We start from the raw sequence: 18,078 nt of genomic DNA on the forward strand, positions 1-18,078 counted from the left end.
CTTTAGCGTATTTGGTTCCATTTAACTTGCATTTATCTTTGTTCAAATTGCATTTATTTGCTTGCAGTGAATAGTGAAGGCTTCACCACTGATGCTGTAGCTCCACTGACCTCTTGACCCCCTTGTGTTTGTCCCCCCTTCTCTGCGACGCCTCCTCTCACCCCCCCTCCCCCACCCTCTTTACATCGATGGATTTCGGCCAGCAGCCTCCTGAAAATGGATAGCTGAGCGCGGCTCTCCGACTCCGGCTCAACTGACCTATTTCATGTGATATGATGTGCTGAGATCGCAGCTGCATTCAAATTCAGCCTCCATAATGAATGAAAGGAGGAATTTTGGAAGCTGGAGCTCCCTCTTGACTTCTCTGTTTCTCACACTCAGATAAAAGGAAGTCTTTTTTAATTTTCTAGTAAAATCTTCAGACAAATCACCGGCTGACGTAACCATCCATCTCTCTCTCTCTCTCTCTCTCTCTCTGTCTCTCTCTGGGAGGCAGTGTGCTGAAAATTATTCATAGCTGCTCCAATCTGAGCCCGTTTACTGTGCTTTGTCTCTTCTACGCATAACTGTTTGATTTGCAGAGCGTGATCTGTGTGAGGCCGTCACTTTGTCCATGCTTTTATTTCTCAGACAGCAGGGAAGGTGTCTGCACACGTTTGGAAGTTGGGTCGTACATGCATGGGCCTATACTGCCACCTATTGTCTAGAATATGTATCTGTACCAGGTTCTGTAACACAAGTTGGATTGGTTGTCATTTTCTTTTAAGGAATATACAGAAATATTATTAAGTAAACTCAACTGGATGGGAATTTGATGGGTAGAGGTGGAGTCTCCCGTTTCGGTCTTCCCTGCAATTCTTAAATTGAAATGAATGTTCTTTTCTCCCACAATATGCTTGAATAGGTTTGTCAGCGTTTATTTAATTTTAAGGCCAAACATTTGTTTTCTCCTACTAATAATTTTGGTTTTATAATACCTTATGAATGGATTCATTCCTCTTGAATGTTTTCACATTTTGTCTTATCGTTCTGACAGATGTAAAGTGGAAAATGAAGGATTAAAAGAAAAAGAAATCTGAAAAGTATGCCATACTTTTATATTCAACCCCATTTGAATATTAAATTAGTTTAGTTGTTTTCTCTTTATTTTGCTTTTTCTTTTTGTTTATTTTGTTTTTGGGATTGTCTTTCTTTTTTACTTGTGTGTTGAAAGGTTAAAAATTACACAAAAAATAATTATTTCACTATTGTGAGAAGATGTATCTGTTTCTGGGCTGACTAACCTTCCAGGTTTTCAGGATCCTGACTATGTAACAATGTGTGGCTCCATTTAATAACTTAGATTCAGTTTTTCCATTAATTTTGCATTTGTGGTATACAAAAACAAACAAACAATGTACAGAAATATTAGTCAAACTCTAAACATTAGACCTCTGTCTTGGAGGTTCTGGTCTTGGCCTTGCACGATTTCAGTCCTGGAAGAATGGCCCTTGATGGATACCATCGATTAAAAAAACAATAGATTACTTCTGAAGTTTTCTGACTTTTATTCTTTTTTTTTTTTCTTTTTTTTTGCAAACCATTGCATTGCTGTGTTAGTCTGTAGAATAAAACCCTGATTAATTATATCAAAGTTTGAAAAAGCTTAATAGGCATAAATACTTTTTCAAAATCACTGAAAACTGTAAAATGATATCAGTAAAAGATGGTTTACTGAAGGCGTTCTGCAAAATATTCAAGATCATTAGAGGTGGAGACCCATTGTTTAGTCTGGAGCTGATTCCTCGGTGGTCCTCGGTTTGCATTCCGGCTCCGCCCACTGAGGCGGGTGAGCTGTGTGATTGGCTGAGAGGAGCTCCGCGCGACCTCCCCCCTGCAACGGAGAACCCGGCAAGCGGGCGAACCAGTGGGGTAACCGGTGTAAAATGGCGCTGTCTCAAGGAACAAAGAAAAAAGTTTGCTATTATTATGACGGTAAATACTTCATTTGGACCTTTTACTCGCTCTCGTATTCAAATGTCGTAAACGGCGTGTAAAACTTCGGGGTTTTATTTTTCCTGTGTCAGGGTTTTAAGTGTTGCAGCGCGGTCCAGCTCTGAAGCCGGTGTTGGGGAGCTAACGTTAGCTTGCTAACTAGCTTGTTTTAGCCGTGCTAGCTATTAGCCCGAATTCCGGACCCAGTACGTTGTTGTCTCTTCGGCTTAATTTTTGGTCACTCAATATTAAAACAACTTTTCATAAATTATTAAAGCCTCCTATGGGGGTTGTATTTGTGCATTAGAACTATAATGATAAATGGGGAGATGAAGCTATGCGGTGATAATCACACAATGTTCCTCCAACTCGCTAACAACTTCCGAGAAGTGAGGAAGGATGCACTCTGCTGCTTTAATTCGCTTCATCTTCCGAAAGGATTTGGGAGAAGATTAAGCCATATATTATATACTTAAACTGGGAATAAGTATCGTTTTAATACTGCCTGTCATTGTACTGTTGCGTATTTGCTGTTTTAAACTGTAAATTAACCCCGCCAGTGTTGCATTTGCGCTGACGACTGCATTTTTGTCCTGTTTATGATTGATCGTTTGAAGCCAGTTTTTTTAAATAAGTGGAAAAGCCCTGTTCGTACCGAAACATCTGATCGTTACTTCCGTATTCCCATTGTGTCGTGTGAACGCATGATTCGGGATGCTCATGAATAATTGAAGATGGATCTCATTTGGATGCGCATTTTAATACTCATGTGCACGTAAGATACCCATTTCCTGAAATATTGGAGATTGCACGATAAATCGAATCAGATTTGCGATATCGGTGTGCGCTGTATCACAGTAGCAAGAATCCCTTGGATTTGTTTCAAGAGGCGGCGTGCATTGACTATGCTTAGCTGGAAAGTATTTTGAACATTACATAATTTTATTTTTCCTAATGCAGGCACCTTTGGTTTCCATACATTTATTTTGTTTTGTTTTGGGGGGTTTTGTAGTTGGAAATACTTGTAAAGAGGTGTTTTTTTTCAGCCAGGTGACCGAAGATAGGAAGGGGAAGTGTTGGATTACTATTATGCACAGCCTCAAAACGCAAAAAAAAAAAAAAAAAAAAAATGTGTTCTTTTGTATTTTTTGGTATGTAGTCATAACCAAAAATATGTAAAACTTTTTGCTGGTATGAAACCCAAATTTTGCAACACTTCATAAATCTATTTAAATCATAAATTGATTTGGATACTTCATGATGTTCAGTATCTAAAAAAGTTAATTATGTTTCTTTTCAGTACAGTGAGTAGAATATAAAATAAAACACCAACTCATGTATGAATGGATTGATGGATTTGTGTCTAACAAATTTTGCTAGGCGATAAATTGTCCCAGAAATCATTGTGATAAACAATAATATTGTTATTGAGACCATTTTTAAGCAACATAATGGTAATAGCATAATAAAGCAAACATCAATAAACTTTAAATTCTAATGAACATTTAACACGGAACTGGACAACATTTAATATATCCAAAATAAATAGAACGTCAGAAACAACAAATACAATGACTAATGAAGTCTCTAAACAAAATTGTCTTTAAAAACGGATCTAGTTGGGAACAAAAAACCAGACTGAAGACTTTTGTCATCCAGTTTTTGGTAGAAACACAGAGAGAAAGGAGAAAAAAGTGATAGCTCATTTTAATCAATCATTATTAGATTTACTGCGACAGGCGTAGTTGCCAAAAAAAAAAAAAAAAGATTCTCTCTTAGCCTCAGAACGTTGGTTGCTGACCAACCTACCCATTATATCTNCTGCAGGTGACGTGGGGAACTATTACTACGGCCAANGTCATCCCATGAAGCCCCACAGGATCCGCATGACGCACAACCTCCTCCTCAACTACGGACTCTACAGGAAAATGGAGATCTATGTGAGTCAAACAGAACAGAATCAGCCCCAGTTTGATCACTCATCTGTACTGTACAACTAAAACTTTAAAGTTTTGATCAGAAACAGTCTTTCTAAGAAACCTCTTCAGCAGCCATATTGAATTTGAGAAATTTCTTCCCATTTTTTATTTTTTATTTTAGAGTATAAATGTAACGCTCCAATAGGGCATACTTCCTTTTTCCTGCCATCTAGACATTTAACATAGTTAACTTAAGCATTTAATTTGGTTTCTTGAAGCTCTTTACAAAGAGAAACGTCTGGTTGCATCGTCCCATTTTATTTTTTGTCTTTAATACAAAATCTTTTCCGTTACTAATTTTTTTTTAGATTTGTTTTTACACTTGATCAGCTGTCATTGTCCAATAAAACAAGAGCAAATGAATGCTTGGATGGAATATTTGGTTAAATAAAACATTAATATATATTTTTTATTCTATATATTTACATTATTTTTAACTAGTTTTCTTTTTTTATTATTTTGTTTATTTTTGGAGTCTTGCAACAAAATTTTGTTCAATATGTGTGGTTGAAAGGCAATAGAGTCTCTGTCTATTTTCCCCATATTAAGATTAAACACTGCCATCAATAATTTATTTGACTTTTCTGTTCATTTTTAATTTCTTTTGTGCCCACTTCTGATACAGATTTAAGCTGTAGGGATGCTAAAGCTAAAGGAGGTAGTTGAGGTCTTTGATTTGATGGAAAAGTGATGAGAAGTTAATTGCATTCAGCAACATCAGTGTAATGTTAAATAAAAACTACAAATGGTTCAGTTTTTAACTGCTGGTGGAAAAAAAGCCAGGATTGGATTAACAAAGAGCATAAAACAATATTTGTTGTCATAACAATGATATTTGGGTGCAATTCTTTAGATACTTAAGAAAAGACTATAAAATAATCACTTATATCGCACTTGTCCCTCAATAAAAGTTAACATAAAGCTGTGCTAAATTATAGACATAAAACTAAGTCACTGCTTCAGACAGCTCAAACATTTTCTGATACTGACTTGAATCATAAACCAAAAGGTTCTGTGGTTTCTGTCATGATTCTTTTTTCTTTAACAGATACTTTCCATACATTTTCAGGACTGTATGAATCTTTACGTCAGTCGTAATTAAATTTGTTTTTGTTCATCTTTCAGAGGCCACACAAAGCCAGCGCTGAAGAGATGACCAAGTACCACAGTGACGACTACATCAAGTTCCTGAGGTCCATCCGTCCAGACAACATGTCTGAGTACAGCAAACAGATGCAGAGATGTGCGTCCAGTTTTCTTCTCCACTGTCTCCTGCTGCTCGCCTCATATTCACTCAGTCAGATTCTCTGTTTTCTTCTTCTTCTTACAGTTAATGTCGGAGAGGACTGTCCAGTTTTTGACGGTCTGTTTGAGTTTTGCCAGCTCTCGACAGGTGGCTCAGTCGGTGAGTTATCCATCTTAGATGATCCGTCTTCTTCTCTAATAGTCTTAAGTATCATTTCTAGCTTGATTTGCAGATCGTTATGGAGGGAGGTTTTTTTCCTTACATTTGGGTCCAACTCTGTTTTTGTTTCAGCTGGAGCAGTGAAGCTGAACAAGCAGCAGACGGACATCGCCATCAACTGGGCTGGAGGACTCCACCACGCCAAGAAGTCTGAGGCGTCCGGCTTCTGCTACGTCAACGACATCGTCCTCGCCATCCTGGAGCTGCTGAAGTGAGTCCAACACCGCACCGCCGCTTCTGGCTGCTTCTGTTTTTCATATCGTGTCAAGTAGGATACTGATCCAGAGACACAGCTGAATTGATTTACATTTGTTTTTTTTTTAAATAAATATACTGAATTACAAATTGATTTGATTATTCTGCACAAGTACAGCTCACTGAAATACATCAATAGCTTCCCAACTTTGGTCAGACATGTAAAAACAACTTTAATTTGTTCAGTCAGTTCAGAGCAGCCAGTGTAAACAAGTGTTCAGGTTTCTATTAGTTGTAGAAACATGAACATTTAAACACATCATGGTGGTGGCAGCATCATGCAGCGTCATGTCCATCATGATGGAAAGCAGTCAGGTTTAACAGGAAGAAGCATGGAGCTAAAAACACAGCAATCCTGAAAACAAAAGCTAGTTGCTGCAAAAAAGAATTGAGAATATAATAGTTTGGGTCAAAGCATGTTCATGTGTTAATGGCCCAGTCAAAGTCCAGACATCAATCCAACTGAGACTCTTTGGCATGAGTTGAAAACTGAGGTTAAATTTGGTCTTGAGCTGCTTTGCAAACAAAAATGAGTTTTGTGGCACTACTGGTTTGTCGAAATAATCAAATCCCAATAAAATAAAGTTATTAGAGTTTCTGTCAGATTGGTGTTGTAATCTGACAATGTGAAACTTTAGGTTACTTGTTTTGGCGAGAGATGGAGGCCTGCAAGGACAATTTTACCTGGCGCTTGAAATTTCTTGACTTTAATTGAGGTGTTTTCAAGGTTTGGAAAGCCATTGATTTCTGTATAAAGTCAGAGAAAGTGCTTTATATCCAAACTGCACAGTTTTGTAATGAAGTGCAATCAATTAAAAGAAGAAATTTGGAAAATGTTATTTATAAAAAGACAAAAAATGTTCTTACTATCTGAAGTTAAATCAGGCTAAACTTTTATTGCTTTAAGTCAGTTAGAATCACCAAAATTATTTCTTATGCCACTAAATGCCACTTTCTTTCTATATTGTGTTTAATTTGAGTATAAAGATAATGTACCTAAAAATATTTATTTGGATTATTTAAATTTATTGAATAGTATTCATAATGGCTCAATGCTCCAGATTTGTCCCTCCTTTGTGTGAAGTTGAAGCAGCATTAACCTGAACCCTGTACTCCCTCCAGATACCACCAGAGGGTGCTCTACATAGACATCGACATCCACCATGGCGACGGCGTTGAGGAGGCCTTCTACACCACAGACAGGGTCATGACCGTTTCCTTCCACAAATACGGGGAATACTTCCCCGGCACTGGAGATCTGAGGGTGAGTCTCTTGAGTGTTTCTCCAACACGTTAAAGACGTCATGAACGTTAATCCAGCCATTTCAATGTGTGCAGGACATCGGAGCAGGAAAAGGCAAGTACTACGCCGTAAACTACCCTCTAAGAGACGGCATCGACGATGAGTCTTATGAAGCCATCTTCAAACCTGTGAGTTGTTTTTCATTTCAATACCTCTTAATTCCTCAAATGAAGTTCACACATTTGATTAAATGTTGTTTTTGTGTTAGATTATGGCTAAAGTCATGGAGATGTACCAGCCCAGTGCTGTGGTTCTGCAGTGTGGAGCAGATTCTCTTTCTGGAGACCGACTGGGCTGCTTCAACCTCACCATCAAAGGTGAGACAACGTCTCAGAGTGACGCTAACTTCCTTTAACATGTTATAAATTCAACTATGTGTGCGTCTCCTCTTAAAGGCCATGCCAAGTGCGTGGAGTACATCAAAAGCTTCAACCTACCTCTGCTGATGCTGGGTGGAGGCGGCTACACCATCCGCAACGTCGCCCGCTGCTGGACCTTCGAGACGGCTGTGGCCCTGGACTCGTCCATCCCCAACGAGTTGCCCTACAACGATTACTTTGAATACTTTGGGCCCGACTTCAAGCTGCACATCAGCCCGTCCAACATGACCAACCAGAACACCAACGAGTATCTGGAGAAGATCAAGCAGCGTCTCTTTGAGAACCTGCGCATGCTGCCTCACGCCCCCGGAGTCCAGATGCAGGCCATCCCCGAGGACGCCCCGCACCCCGACAGTGGAGACGAGGACGAGGAGGACCCTGACAAACGCGTCTCCAGTAAGAGATTTAACACACGCACACACACACGCAGGCGTTGGATTTGTTCGTTAGGGGGCGCTGATGAGAGTCTGTGTTGCAGTCCGGGCCCACGACAAGAGGATAGCCTGTGAGGAAGAGTTCTCAGACTCTGAGGACGAGGCTGAGGGGCAAGGTGGCGGCCGCAGGAACGCAGCCAATCACAAAAAGGCAAAGAGAGTGAAGAAGGAGGAAGAGAAGGAAGGAGAGGAAAAGAAAGGTAAGAGCAGTCCTGTTATCTCTTTAGTAATTCATGATATAAACAGTAGAACCAATAGAAATTTGACCTGAGATAAAGACCTGTAGTTTAGTGGCAAACAGCAGCAACACTTGATGATGATGTAACCATGTGGAGTTAAAGCAGAGCAAGAGAAGCAACATGGCTTCAGGTTTAAACACGTGATTGATCTATAAAGTTTGACATGTTAATATCACATAATGCAGATTAATCACATGTCCTATTTTGACCTAAAAGCCTCTAATGGAGGGTTACCATGGTCACAGCAACAAAGTCTTTGGCACAAAACGAGTGAAAATAAGAACAAGGAGAGTCAGACTGATGTGCTTTAAAGAATAGCGATGAACGTTTGGATGAAAACAAGCTAGTATGTAGGCGACTTATTGCAGTGATGAATATATATCAATATAGTGACTGGACAATGTTCTGTCTGTACATTTGCTCATTTCATTTCTGTTACCAATCCATGTGATTCATTTATTTGCCATTTTCTTTAGTACATTTCAGTCATGATACAGATGTTAAACTCCATTAGCAATGGGGTTTAAAAGGTCTTAAATTTGAGTTAGTGAAACCTGCAGAAACTCTCTGGTTTTGGTCTGTCTTCTGAGTTAACATTCTGTTTGTTTCCCAGAAGTCAAAGAGGAAGAGAAAGAGGAGGAGAAGATGGACACATCTGGGTAAGAACAGAGTTAAAGCTTCTCCCCATGGACAGCTTTAACTGTCCATGGGGAGAAGCTAAAGCACACACAACCATTTAAAATATCATGACAGGCTTAGCTGTAATTTAACTTATTGCTGTCATTGAAAGGTTTTATTTAACATATTTACTTCAAAAAGTGAAGACCTGATCATGTGGTGACATGGATGTATTTTTCAATAGGTCACATTTCTGCACTAAGAATCACTTTTTGTTGCTCTTGTGACTTTCTGATTTAGTTTTGAACTAGCTGTAAGCCACAGTGTTGAAACTGAATCAAATGAATTATATTCCATTATGTGATGTCTGATTATGTTTGTGTTTCAGACCAAAAGAGGAGATAAAGACAACTTGAAGTGATCCTGAGGGAGAAGTGTCTGTCCTGTTGTCCTCAGCCCAGATTCCTGTTTTCCTCCTGCAACCAGAGGATCTTTTTGTATTCCTGTTTTCCTTCGTTCCTGCAGACAAACCTGCTTTCCATTGTTTACACGAGTTGAGCAGCAGGTGGATGGGATGGAGGTCAACCCCACCCACCTGCCACCCACTGTATGAGATGTAAAATTCCCTCCAACCCCTGTGAGCTCTTTGTGGACATCAGGTTTGCTGTGATAAGAAAACTGTTTCCATGCTGGGATTTCTGATTAAAGCCTGTCTGTGGGGCCTTCCTGTTTGGTTTTTTTATTGGTAAGTATTTATGAAGCATCAAAAGCCCGCCCTAGGCAAGCAGTTCCACCTTACCGTAAACTCATCAGTGAATGCATGCTTAGAATCATCATCTCACCTTCAGCATGTACATATTTCTTAGTCTCTGCCCTCCACCAGTCCTGACTCTCTGCTCATTAAGTTATTTTAAATCATGAATCCGGTCGGCTCATCCTCCCAGGAATATCTGCTCTGTGAACCCGTTTCCTTTCTGTGCTGTTTTTATGTTTGCGAGTGAGTGGGACCCTCTCAAGAGGCTGATGCTGAGCAAATGACTTATTTAGAGATTTTGTATCATTTTACAGAAAAGTAGAGAAAGCCAGTGAGGGGCTTTCAAAGTGTGGCTGGTTGGAGTTGTGTCCTTGTGAAATGTGCATTATCATATCTTTGTCATAAAAAAATAAAGAAAATGGATCCAATTGTTTTTTTGTGTATATGTTCACAATTACAAATATAGTAATATAATAGTTGCATAAGAATGTAAAGACAGTGCCATGTGGTGTCAGGAAAGGCAGAATTTTGTTTTAGGAGTAACTACACCTAAATGTCATGGGATGGGATCAAATATTGAATTTATGCTACAAAATTAATTTATTCTGTATATATCAGTTTTGCCACAAATTTAAACATCTTTTCTGATTTCTCTCTTCAGACCTTAAAACATTTACAATTTTCATTGCTATTGGTAGTGTACTGCGATTGTTATATTGGTCGCCATAACACAAATTTCCTGTTTTGCAAGTGTTTTTCACTGGGAGCCAAAATGGTGACAAATTTAAGAGTTGGTGCTTCAATTACAGTCAAGATAAAATCTTTTTTCACGTTTTCCCCCTGACATGCTTCCCTAACTCCTGGTTGTTACATAGGTTGTCTTTTTGATGCTGCCACAACCTAATGTTGCTCACTGTGTGTGACATAAATTTGGCTCCTAGTTCAGCCAGTATCGAAATGATCTATGTATCGCAGGACTGGGAAAAAACTGGATTACTACTTTTCGTCACCAAGAAACCGATTTACATTCTAATTTAATCTTCAGTTATAAAACCAAAATGGATGTTTATATGTGATGACAAAAACTGAAACAAACCATCCTTTCCTTGACCTTATTTTATTGATAAGATTTGGAGTTTACAAGTTAAATGTGATTACTGCTGGCAAATGTTAAGTTTATAATTATAGTTCAGTACAAAGCACTGGAGGCGAGTGATGTTTTCCTTTGTCTGGATTGAGTCTGATAGCTGGAAGGGTTGCTTGGTTACGCCTCCAGCTCAAAGTCAAAGTACTGTGGGTCAAAGTAATGAATTCGTACGTATCCGTCTTCTCCTCCACTGCTGTAACTGTAACAGGAACATCAAGCAGTTTGTTACTGGGTTGTTCTTCTGTATTTTTAGAAAAAGTGGCATTAGTAGTCAGGCTGTACCTCTTGCCGTCGGGATGGAACGCCACACAGTTGATGGGGCCAAAATGACCTTTGACCCTCCCAAACTCCTCCTCGTATGCAGCATGGAAAAACCTAAGTGCAGGAAATTACACATATAAGTAATAACTCCTTCAAAAAAATATATATTTCTTCCTTCTATCAACTTTAAACATGAAAATAACTTCAGACTCTCACCTCGCCTCAAACTTGCCGATCCTGGTGGAGGTTGTGGTGACATCCATGGCTTCCTGCCCTCCTCCCATCACCACCTTAACAAAATGCTTAGTCAGACATCGCCATGACAACAAGGAGATTGACCGTAGTCCATAAGAGTCATGTCTTACATGGTCCATTATAGGAGAAATGGCTGCAGAGTTTACAGGCCTGTCTGTCCTGAATGTTTTGATGTGATCCAGAGAATTGGAGTCAAACAGCTAAGAGGACAACAGAAACTTAGTGTTTAAATGTACACTTATTAATGTGTTTAAACGTATTAATGCGAGTCTCACTTTAGAGGTGTTGTCCTTGGAGGCAGTGATCACCATGGTGAGATCGACGGATGTCTGGATGTCATTGATCTGCCTGGTATGCTCCTTCGCCTTCTTCAGAATTTCACCAGACTGGAAAAGATCACAGCCCAGTGAGGACAAACCACATCTTCACTAGTCATTTTTTTCCCTTCTTTTTTCTCTGTATTGTAAGTTTTATACCAAAAACATACTGTGATATACGTTGTTACTGCCACACATCACAGTAGGTATCATGATATGACTTTTATGGCGTATCTACAGAGGTGGGCAGAGCCTGACGTAGTTGTGTTAGTCAAACCTTAGCACTGAACTGGTTGATCTCTCCGTTCTCGTGGCCTGCGATGACGAACTCCCCCAGAGGCCCCCACACCGCGCTGGTGATCTTGCACTCACTGCAGGGGACGGACAGGTACGGGTTGTTGTCCTCTGCAGACACACAAGTAGGAATGGTAGAAATTGTAAATTATTTAATAAAAATCTGAATTCTTTCTCAACAGTAAATGTGGGTCAAAAACCTTTTTTATTTGAAGCAACATCAGTCTGGGAGTGTTTTTTTTTTTTTTCTTTTTGCTGCTAATAACGATCACATGGATTGGATATTAGCAGCATTTATGCTACTAAATAGAGAAACTGGCAAGCACAATGCAGCAAGAGGGCTGAAAAACCTATCAGTTACAATATTTAACTAATTGTAAACAGCGAGATGAAATTACACACAGTCAAATAAATCTCACAACACTATCAAATAATGTCAGGAAAATAAGAAACACTCAAAGTCAAACTCAGGAAGCATTTACATAAACCCAACTGCCTAAGAGCATGGATCATTTAAATAGCCTCCTGCTTGGATAATTACTCTGACTTTAGAATGTATATAGTGTATAAATATCCTGAGCTTTGACCTATGTATGTCACATTCTCCTTGAGGATCAAGTTTAGATGCTGTTTTGGTGAAGTCCAATTGGAAAACATAACCGTGTATCTGTACCCATCTGCTGTGGATCTCTCAGGTCAAAGAAGTTCAGGAAGCACTGGTAGCCCATCTGCTTGTCTGTGGAGAACATGATGATGTTGCCGCTGAAGTCGAAGCCGCACGTCCTGACGGCAGAGTTGGTGTTGAGGAGAGCCAACTGTTTACCTGCGGGAGAGACAGGCAGGGTGTTACAAAAGTAAAAGTAACCATACCTTTACTTTTCTCTCATCTTTGGGGGAGGGGAGAGGAATAACCAGAGAAGACGTCACACTCCTCTAGGGTTTCCTTATGTTAGCTTTTAGCATCCAGGAGGAATGCTAGCCTTGCTAGCTTACCGGTCTCACAATCCCACAGGCGACAGCTGTTGTCTGCTGATCCCGTCAACACATTCTTGGTGTCCCCTGATGAGAAGTTAAGAAAGCAACACTAAACGTCACATCCTGCATACAGCCATAACATGCTCCATCAGAGCCCATAGAGGCGTAGAAGGAGGTCCTGATGATGGAAGGATACAGTCGCAGTCAACACACCACACCGCTCCAGTGTGTCCATTATAGGTGCCGAGCCTTTCTCCGTTCACGGAGTACCAAACGTTGGCTACCTGGAGTGGAACATTAAATGAGATGAAGCAGCTTTATCCCAAAAGTTACGGAGGTTACACGAACGCAACACAAGTCTGGACTCACCGTGTCTTTGGCTACGGAAAACAGCAGGTCTCCTTCTCTGTTGTACTTTATCTGAGTGATGGACCTCTCATGGCCCTGCAGTAGAATGGGTTTCTGGGAACACAGAACACCCGGTTTAGCATAAGACCTAGCCTTTTACCACAGGGTGTGTATTTAAGCTAGATAAGGTTCATTTAGCTCAACAAATCCGCTAAGCAACAGTGTGACAACATCTCCCATTGCCCAACTATAATTACTCCTACTAGCAGCTAGTCTCTTTCGCAGCTAGCGTCAAAGCTAAGCTAATGCTAGCCGAATTAACGCTGGCAGATACAGAATGAAAAAATAAATAAGACACCAAGTGTCGGAATATGTTTCTTGGTAAATATACTCACCATTTTTGCTGGCTAAGCGCTGTCAGTCTGCTCGGTTTATTCACTAGGCGTCACGTCAACAGAGAAAAGATGAACACTCGTGTGTGAGGCGCCGGAGCCGCGGCGGAAAAGGAAATAGACGTCACTCTTGTGTCAAAAAGCAACATCGTGCGCCCCCTACTGTTAACACGTGTTAGCACAACCCGGGGCACCAGGTGGGTCACAGGGGGAGCAAGTGAACCAAACCCAGGCTTTAGTCCGCTGTCGCGGGTTCAATTCCCATTTGCCCCATGTCCTTCATTTCCCTCTACGCCCTTCTTCCTATCAACTTAGACAAATAAAGGCCACTATAGTGGCAAAAAAACGACTTTATGTTGTACTGTTGCTTAATACTTCCATACATATTAATTACTGTGTGGACATCTTGGGGAAATTTTTACAAACATGTCTACATGCTTCAGAGGAAAGCAACAGGAATAAATGCATCTGATCATTGTCAAAACAGATTAAATATTTGTTAGATTCCACACTTTAATATTTTATGACAATGTACTGCTCTTACAATAAACTCTTTCCATATTGTGTACAAAGGTGGGCAACAGGGAAGTGATGGGGGTGTCCCGTCAGACCATCAGTTCCTGGAACCACACAAAAAAGCTTGTAAAACTGCATGCAGGATTGTGAATTCCAATTCAGTCAGTTTTAAACACATCAACCAGGCATTGATTAACTCAAACATACACTGCTCTTTTATTGAACAAGAAAAATATACAGGGTCAGATAAAAGTACTGCAAAAAAGACAAAAGGAAACATCTTTGGTTCCTTCTTATGCCCAAATGAAGTGAATAACAATGAATGCGCCTTTGTGGAACGATGGAAGAAAGGAAGCTTAGACATTTCTGGTTTAGTTGTCACCACTTTACCATAGCTACATATTCATAATCATGAGTCATACAGATGAGAAACTGGCATGTTAGTGAGTGAAACATTTCAGAAGTAAAAAAGAAAAAAAATATTACTCCATTTCCCCCCCATTTGGCTCAGTCAGCGCACCTTTCAAAAGCATCAGAAAGATGCGACGTATAACTCAAACCCAGGCGACGAGAGCAGCTCTACGTTAAGGGTCCAAATCGACCCCTATCCCACAAGAAGGCCTTCTGCTATGAAGCATTTAGTCGAGTTTTAAAGTATATACATACATAAATGAATATACATTCAAGCTAAGTGCTCGTCAGTTGAGACTGCCTTAGAATAAAACCAAGATGCAAGCGTTGCATAGAGGTACTTGAACATTCTCTTGATTGAAACCTGATTACAAGCTATTGCCATCATCAGAGCGTGGAACAGACAAACAGACGCATCCCAGACGCAGTAATGGCAAATTTAGTTAAATGGACTCTAAAGTGATTTTCACATATTCTAAATGAAACTGAGAGCAGATTAAATTAGGAAAGAAGAGGGGGAGAGGGCAATACAAGCATCAGAGGGGATCACTTCAAAAGATTAAAGAGCGGAAAATCTGATTTTGGAATTTAAGCGGGCTAAATGAAAGAAAATATATATGTATAGTGTCATACAAAAAAAACCCATAAAATAAATACAAACCTATGGAGCCAAAAACAAAAGTAAAGATGTAGCTTTACAAAAGAAATAGGGCCATGAGAAAAGAGCAAAAAAAAAAAACAAACAAAAGAAAAGGAAAATTAAATCAAAACAAAATTGAAAAGTTTCATGAAGCTAAGAAAAAAGTGAAAATTTAATGGAAAACAAAATAAGCACAGATCTATGGAGTTAGTAAAACCTTAAATAATGAAAAACAGGAATGTGACAAAATTGGAAAAAAGGGCACAAGAAAAAAAACAACAGAAGGAACAAAAAGCAAAAGTAGCATTTAGACAGGAAGAAATATGAAAATGAAATGAAAAAATATGTAATAAAACAAAGAAAACGAAAAAAAACCAAAGGAATGTGATCAGGAAATTACAATGGAGTATTAGGGCCACACTAATGACAGAATAAAGTCATAATATTCAAGAATAAAGTCAATAATAATAATGATATGAGAACAAAGTTGAAATAATACGACAGTCATATTTCGACTTTATTCTCAAAATTTTATTTATCATTTCTTAATTTTCTTAACATGGCCCTAATACTCCGCTGTACCATAAAAACGGACTAGAGTAAAAAAAAAGAAAAAAAAAATGTATGCGGCCAGAAAGAAAAAGATCCCCAAAATTTCCCTCATTACTTCTATAGAACCTTCAGAATGTTCCAGGTTAGAGATGTTGTGACGCACAAAAAGTAAGTAAGTGAATGTTTAAGTGTCTTTTAGAACGAAACCCTTTCCATTACACCATCACTAAGACAAAACCCCAAACACACACACACACACACACACAGGCTAACAACCTCTTCTCTCCAACAACCAGTTTGACTTGTGTCGACACAAACGGCTCCTTAAGCCCTGCTCTAGTCGACATATTAACACCAGCTGCACGTTCACACCCTAAAGTTGAAGTGAATCACGAGTTTCTACTGTCAATCCTCTCGGAGGAACTGCTGAGTCTTGAGAGTGGACAGAGTGGAAAGACACAAGCTAACCGCGCTGTTAGAAGCTAACTGTTGTCGTTCCAGAAGAGGAGCAGCGGCTTGCAGGCTGGTGGTTTGAACGTGGAGGGGGGCAGGAGGAAGCGGTAGGCGGCCCCTGCTTCATTCCAGCGCAGGAAGAGATGGCGGGGGCCCCGCCTCTTCCTGCAGGGCGTCTGTGTCTGGCCGCGGGCTGCAGTGACAGGAAGTGGAGTCTGCGACGGGACAGCTGCTGGGCTCCGGCAGAGAGTCTGTGGGTGGGGGGGAGGGTGAGTCAGTCCCGGGGTCGGAGGCGGGGGCCCCTCCGGCGCCGCTGTCCCCGTTCAGGTTCTGAACCTTCTTTTTCAGCTCGTTTCGTTCCACTTTGAGCGCCCGCCGCAGCTTGTCGAGCCGCTGGACTTTACCCTGAAGCGCCTCAAAGTCCCGGTCCCGCACAGCTTTCTGGAGACATTCACAGAAAAATACCCGTCAGCCAGCCAACACCTAATGCTGTACTTTCAACTTCTAGGATTATTTTCACACAGATATTTTTGGAATCTGTCAAAATCAGGATTTTCTGCTCAGACATGAATATTTCTTGATGTAAATAGTATCTCTGAAGCGCTGGCCGTGTATTTTGGGTCATTATTGATTATCAGTTCAAATCTAAGTGTGTTTTCACACCTGACAGTCTGGTGCACTTGGGGGAACAATACTGCAACATTTGTCACATTTTCAGCTGCACTGTGTCAAACGAACGAAACCCTTTGAAAAATCTGTTCCCCTCCTCACCTGTGAGGGCGCTGCACCAATAACCACTGAAGGAAACGACACAAAAACCTCAGAAAACGACAATGAGCACGACTTTCTTCTTTACAAAATATAAACAAAAATGGAGTGGGTTCAAGCATTAGCGGTTGTAGGATTTCTCTTTCATTGTTGGTAAAAGACCACCACCCTGCTAGCGCAAGACTCATGTTTATTTTGGTTGCATTTACCCAGAATGCCTTGCACTACAGTTCGCTTCCTGCTTTTGGAGTGGTTTCTGTCTGCTTGGCATTCACATATGCATTCGAACCACATCATTGTTCACTTTAACCAAATAGAGATCTGTGTTTTTAGGTTTACCAGAGTTTGGTTTATTAGTCTGCGTCATTCAATAACCCATTCATGCCTCTCCAAACGAACCGGACTTTCTACGCAAACTAACTAGAGTTTGATTAAAACGGACTAAACAGGGCTGGTGTCAACGCGCCCTTAATTCAAGCAAGAATTTTCTGTATTGGGCTCCAATCAGACATTTTGGCATCACTGGCTTTCAATACCAACTCCTTCAAAGAAGCATAAATTCTCTAATATTTATTGCTTTCTTTTTGATATAATTGCAGTCATAAAAAGGGTTGTACCTCCTCAGCCATCTCCAGCAGAGCCTTGTTGCTGCTCTCCCACCTGGAGCGGTACATTGCCGTCTCTTTCTCCAGCTTTTTGATCTTTTTAGTCATCTGTGTGCGAGACGAAAACAAAGAGTGATGTTAGAAAACGGTGGAAATAACTCCAGTAACATCTCTGCTGAGGTTCCACACCTTTTCCATCTCTTGCTTAAAGGTGGTGAAGACTTCGTTGCTCTTAGACAAGGTGGTCTGGAACTCCTCGAACTTTTCCGTGTACAGCGACAGCTAAAAAGACACGGCAGCCATAGTTATAGAGCTGAATTCAATGTTTGTACAGTTTTCCCACAGGAAAATTTAAGCAATTTTAAAAGTAAGTTCTAAAATATGACAAAATACTTTATAAGCTTTGACTGATTAACAAAACACTAATTTTACACAAAAAAACTCCCAATTTTAATACCATCATCACAACTTCTCTCCTTTATTCACCCTTTAATGTTTTTACCAGCGTTTCACTGATACATAGCTCGTATGATGAGCTCAGCTGATGTGCAGTTACACCAGATGTTTGCTAATTGCTGCTGGCTAGTCTGAAGGAGCTGAGAGGGGGGATCGCAGAAGCTCAGTATTGGAAATGGCAGCTCTGAGGAGGAACTGTGCCTCGAAAGCGGAGCTAGGTCCACTCATATATTTTGCACATCTGAATGGTTGCCAGGGGAGAGTAAAGGATTTCTCAACCATGCATG

General features: G+C 40.2%; 3 protein-coding genes across 4 annotated transcripts in view; 1 reads left to right on the top strand and 2 right to left on the bottom strand.

Moving 5' to 3' along the window:
• The first annotated feature begins 1,925 nt into the window (after positions 1–1,925).
• LOC106953123 (probable histone deacetylase 1-B) lies at positions 1,926–9,829 on the top strand. Its single transcript, XM_015041681.1, has 12 exons — positions 1,926–1,974; positions 3,802–3,914; positions 5,079–5,196; positions 5,284–5,358; positions 5,491–5,629; positions 6,796–6,937; positions 7,012–7,104; positions 7,185–7,293; positions 7,372–7,752; positions 7,835–7,990; positions 8,643–8,688; positions 9,036–9,829. Exons 1-12 carry the CDS (start codon positions 1,926–1,928, stop codon positions 9,061–9,063), a joined length of 1,449 nt encoding a protein of 482 aa, XP_014897167.1. The 3' UTR covers positions 9,064–9,829.
• Positions 9,830–10,499: 670 nt separating this feature from the next.
• On the bottom strand, positions 10,500–13,510 carry eif3i (eukaryotic translation initiation factor 3, subunit I). Its single transcript, XM_015041682.1, has 11 exons — positions 13,394–13,510; positions 13,020–13,112; positions 12,847–12,934; positions 12,669–12,734; positions 12,349–12,498; positions 11,659–11,786; positions 11,340–11,450; positions 11,175–11,264; positions 11,026–11,099; positions 10,831–10,923; positions 10,500–10,747 (listed from the first exon to the last, which is right to left on the bottom strand). The coding sequence occupies exons 1-11, from the start codon at positions 13,394–13,396 to the stop codon at positions 10,666–10,668; spliced, it is 978 nt and encodes a 325-aa protein (XP_014897168.1). The 5' UTR covers positions 13,397–13,510; the 3' UTR covers positions 10,500–10,665.
• Positions 13,511–15,533: 2,023 nt separating this feature from the next.
• Positions 15,534–18,078, bottom strand: part of txlna (taxilin alpha) — an 8,729-nt gene continuing 6,184 nt past the window's right edge. For both annotated transcript variants that reach the window (XM_015041684.1, XM_015041683.1), the window contains exons 9-11: positions 17,525–17,617; positions 17,348–17,443; positions 15,534–16,403 (exon numbers count right to left, since the gene is read on the bottom strand). In XM_015041684.1, the coding sequence (XP_014897170.1) occupies positions 16,086–16,403; positions 17,348–17,443; positions 17,525–17,617 (507 nt within the window). In that variant the 3' untranslated portion in view covers positions 15,534–16,085. The remainder of the gene's footprint in view (positions 16,404–17,347; positions 17,444–17,524; positions 17,618–18,078) is intronic.

This window comes from Poecilia latipinna, unplaced genomic scaffold (genome assembly GCF_001443285.1).
Source record: "Poecilia latipinna isolate Pla-1442-1.1 unplaced genomic scaffold, P_latipinna-1.0 Scaffold562, whole genome shotgun sequence".
Lineage (NCBI taxonomy): Eukaryota > Metazoa > Chordata > Actinopteri > Cyprinodontiformes > Poeciliidae > Poecilia > Poecilia latipinna.

Excerpts from the sequence above, each read along its gene's own strand:
- eif3i (XM_015041682.1), bottom strand. Across the intron at positions 12,499-12,668 it reads CCTGTGGGATTGTGAGACCG|GTAAACAGTTGGCTCTCCTC; the intron begins GTAAGCTAGCAA and ends TCTCTCCCGCAG. Across the intron at positions 11,451-11,658 it reads TCAACCAGTTCAGTGCTAAG|TCTGGTGAAATTCTGAAGAA; the intron begins GTTTGACTAACA and ends GATCTTTTCCAG.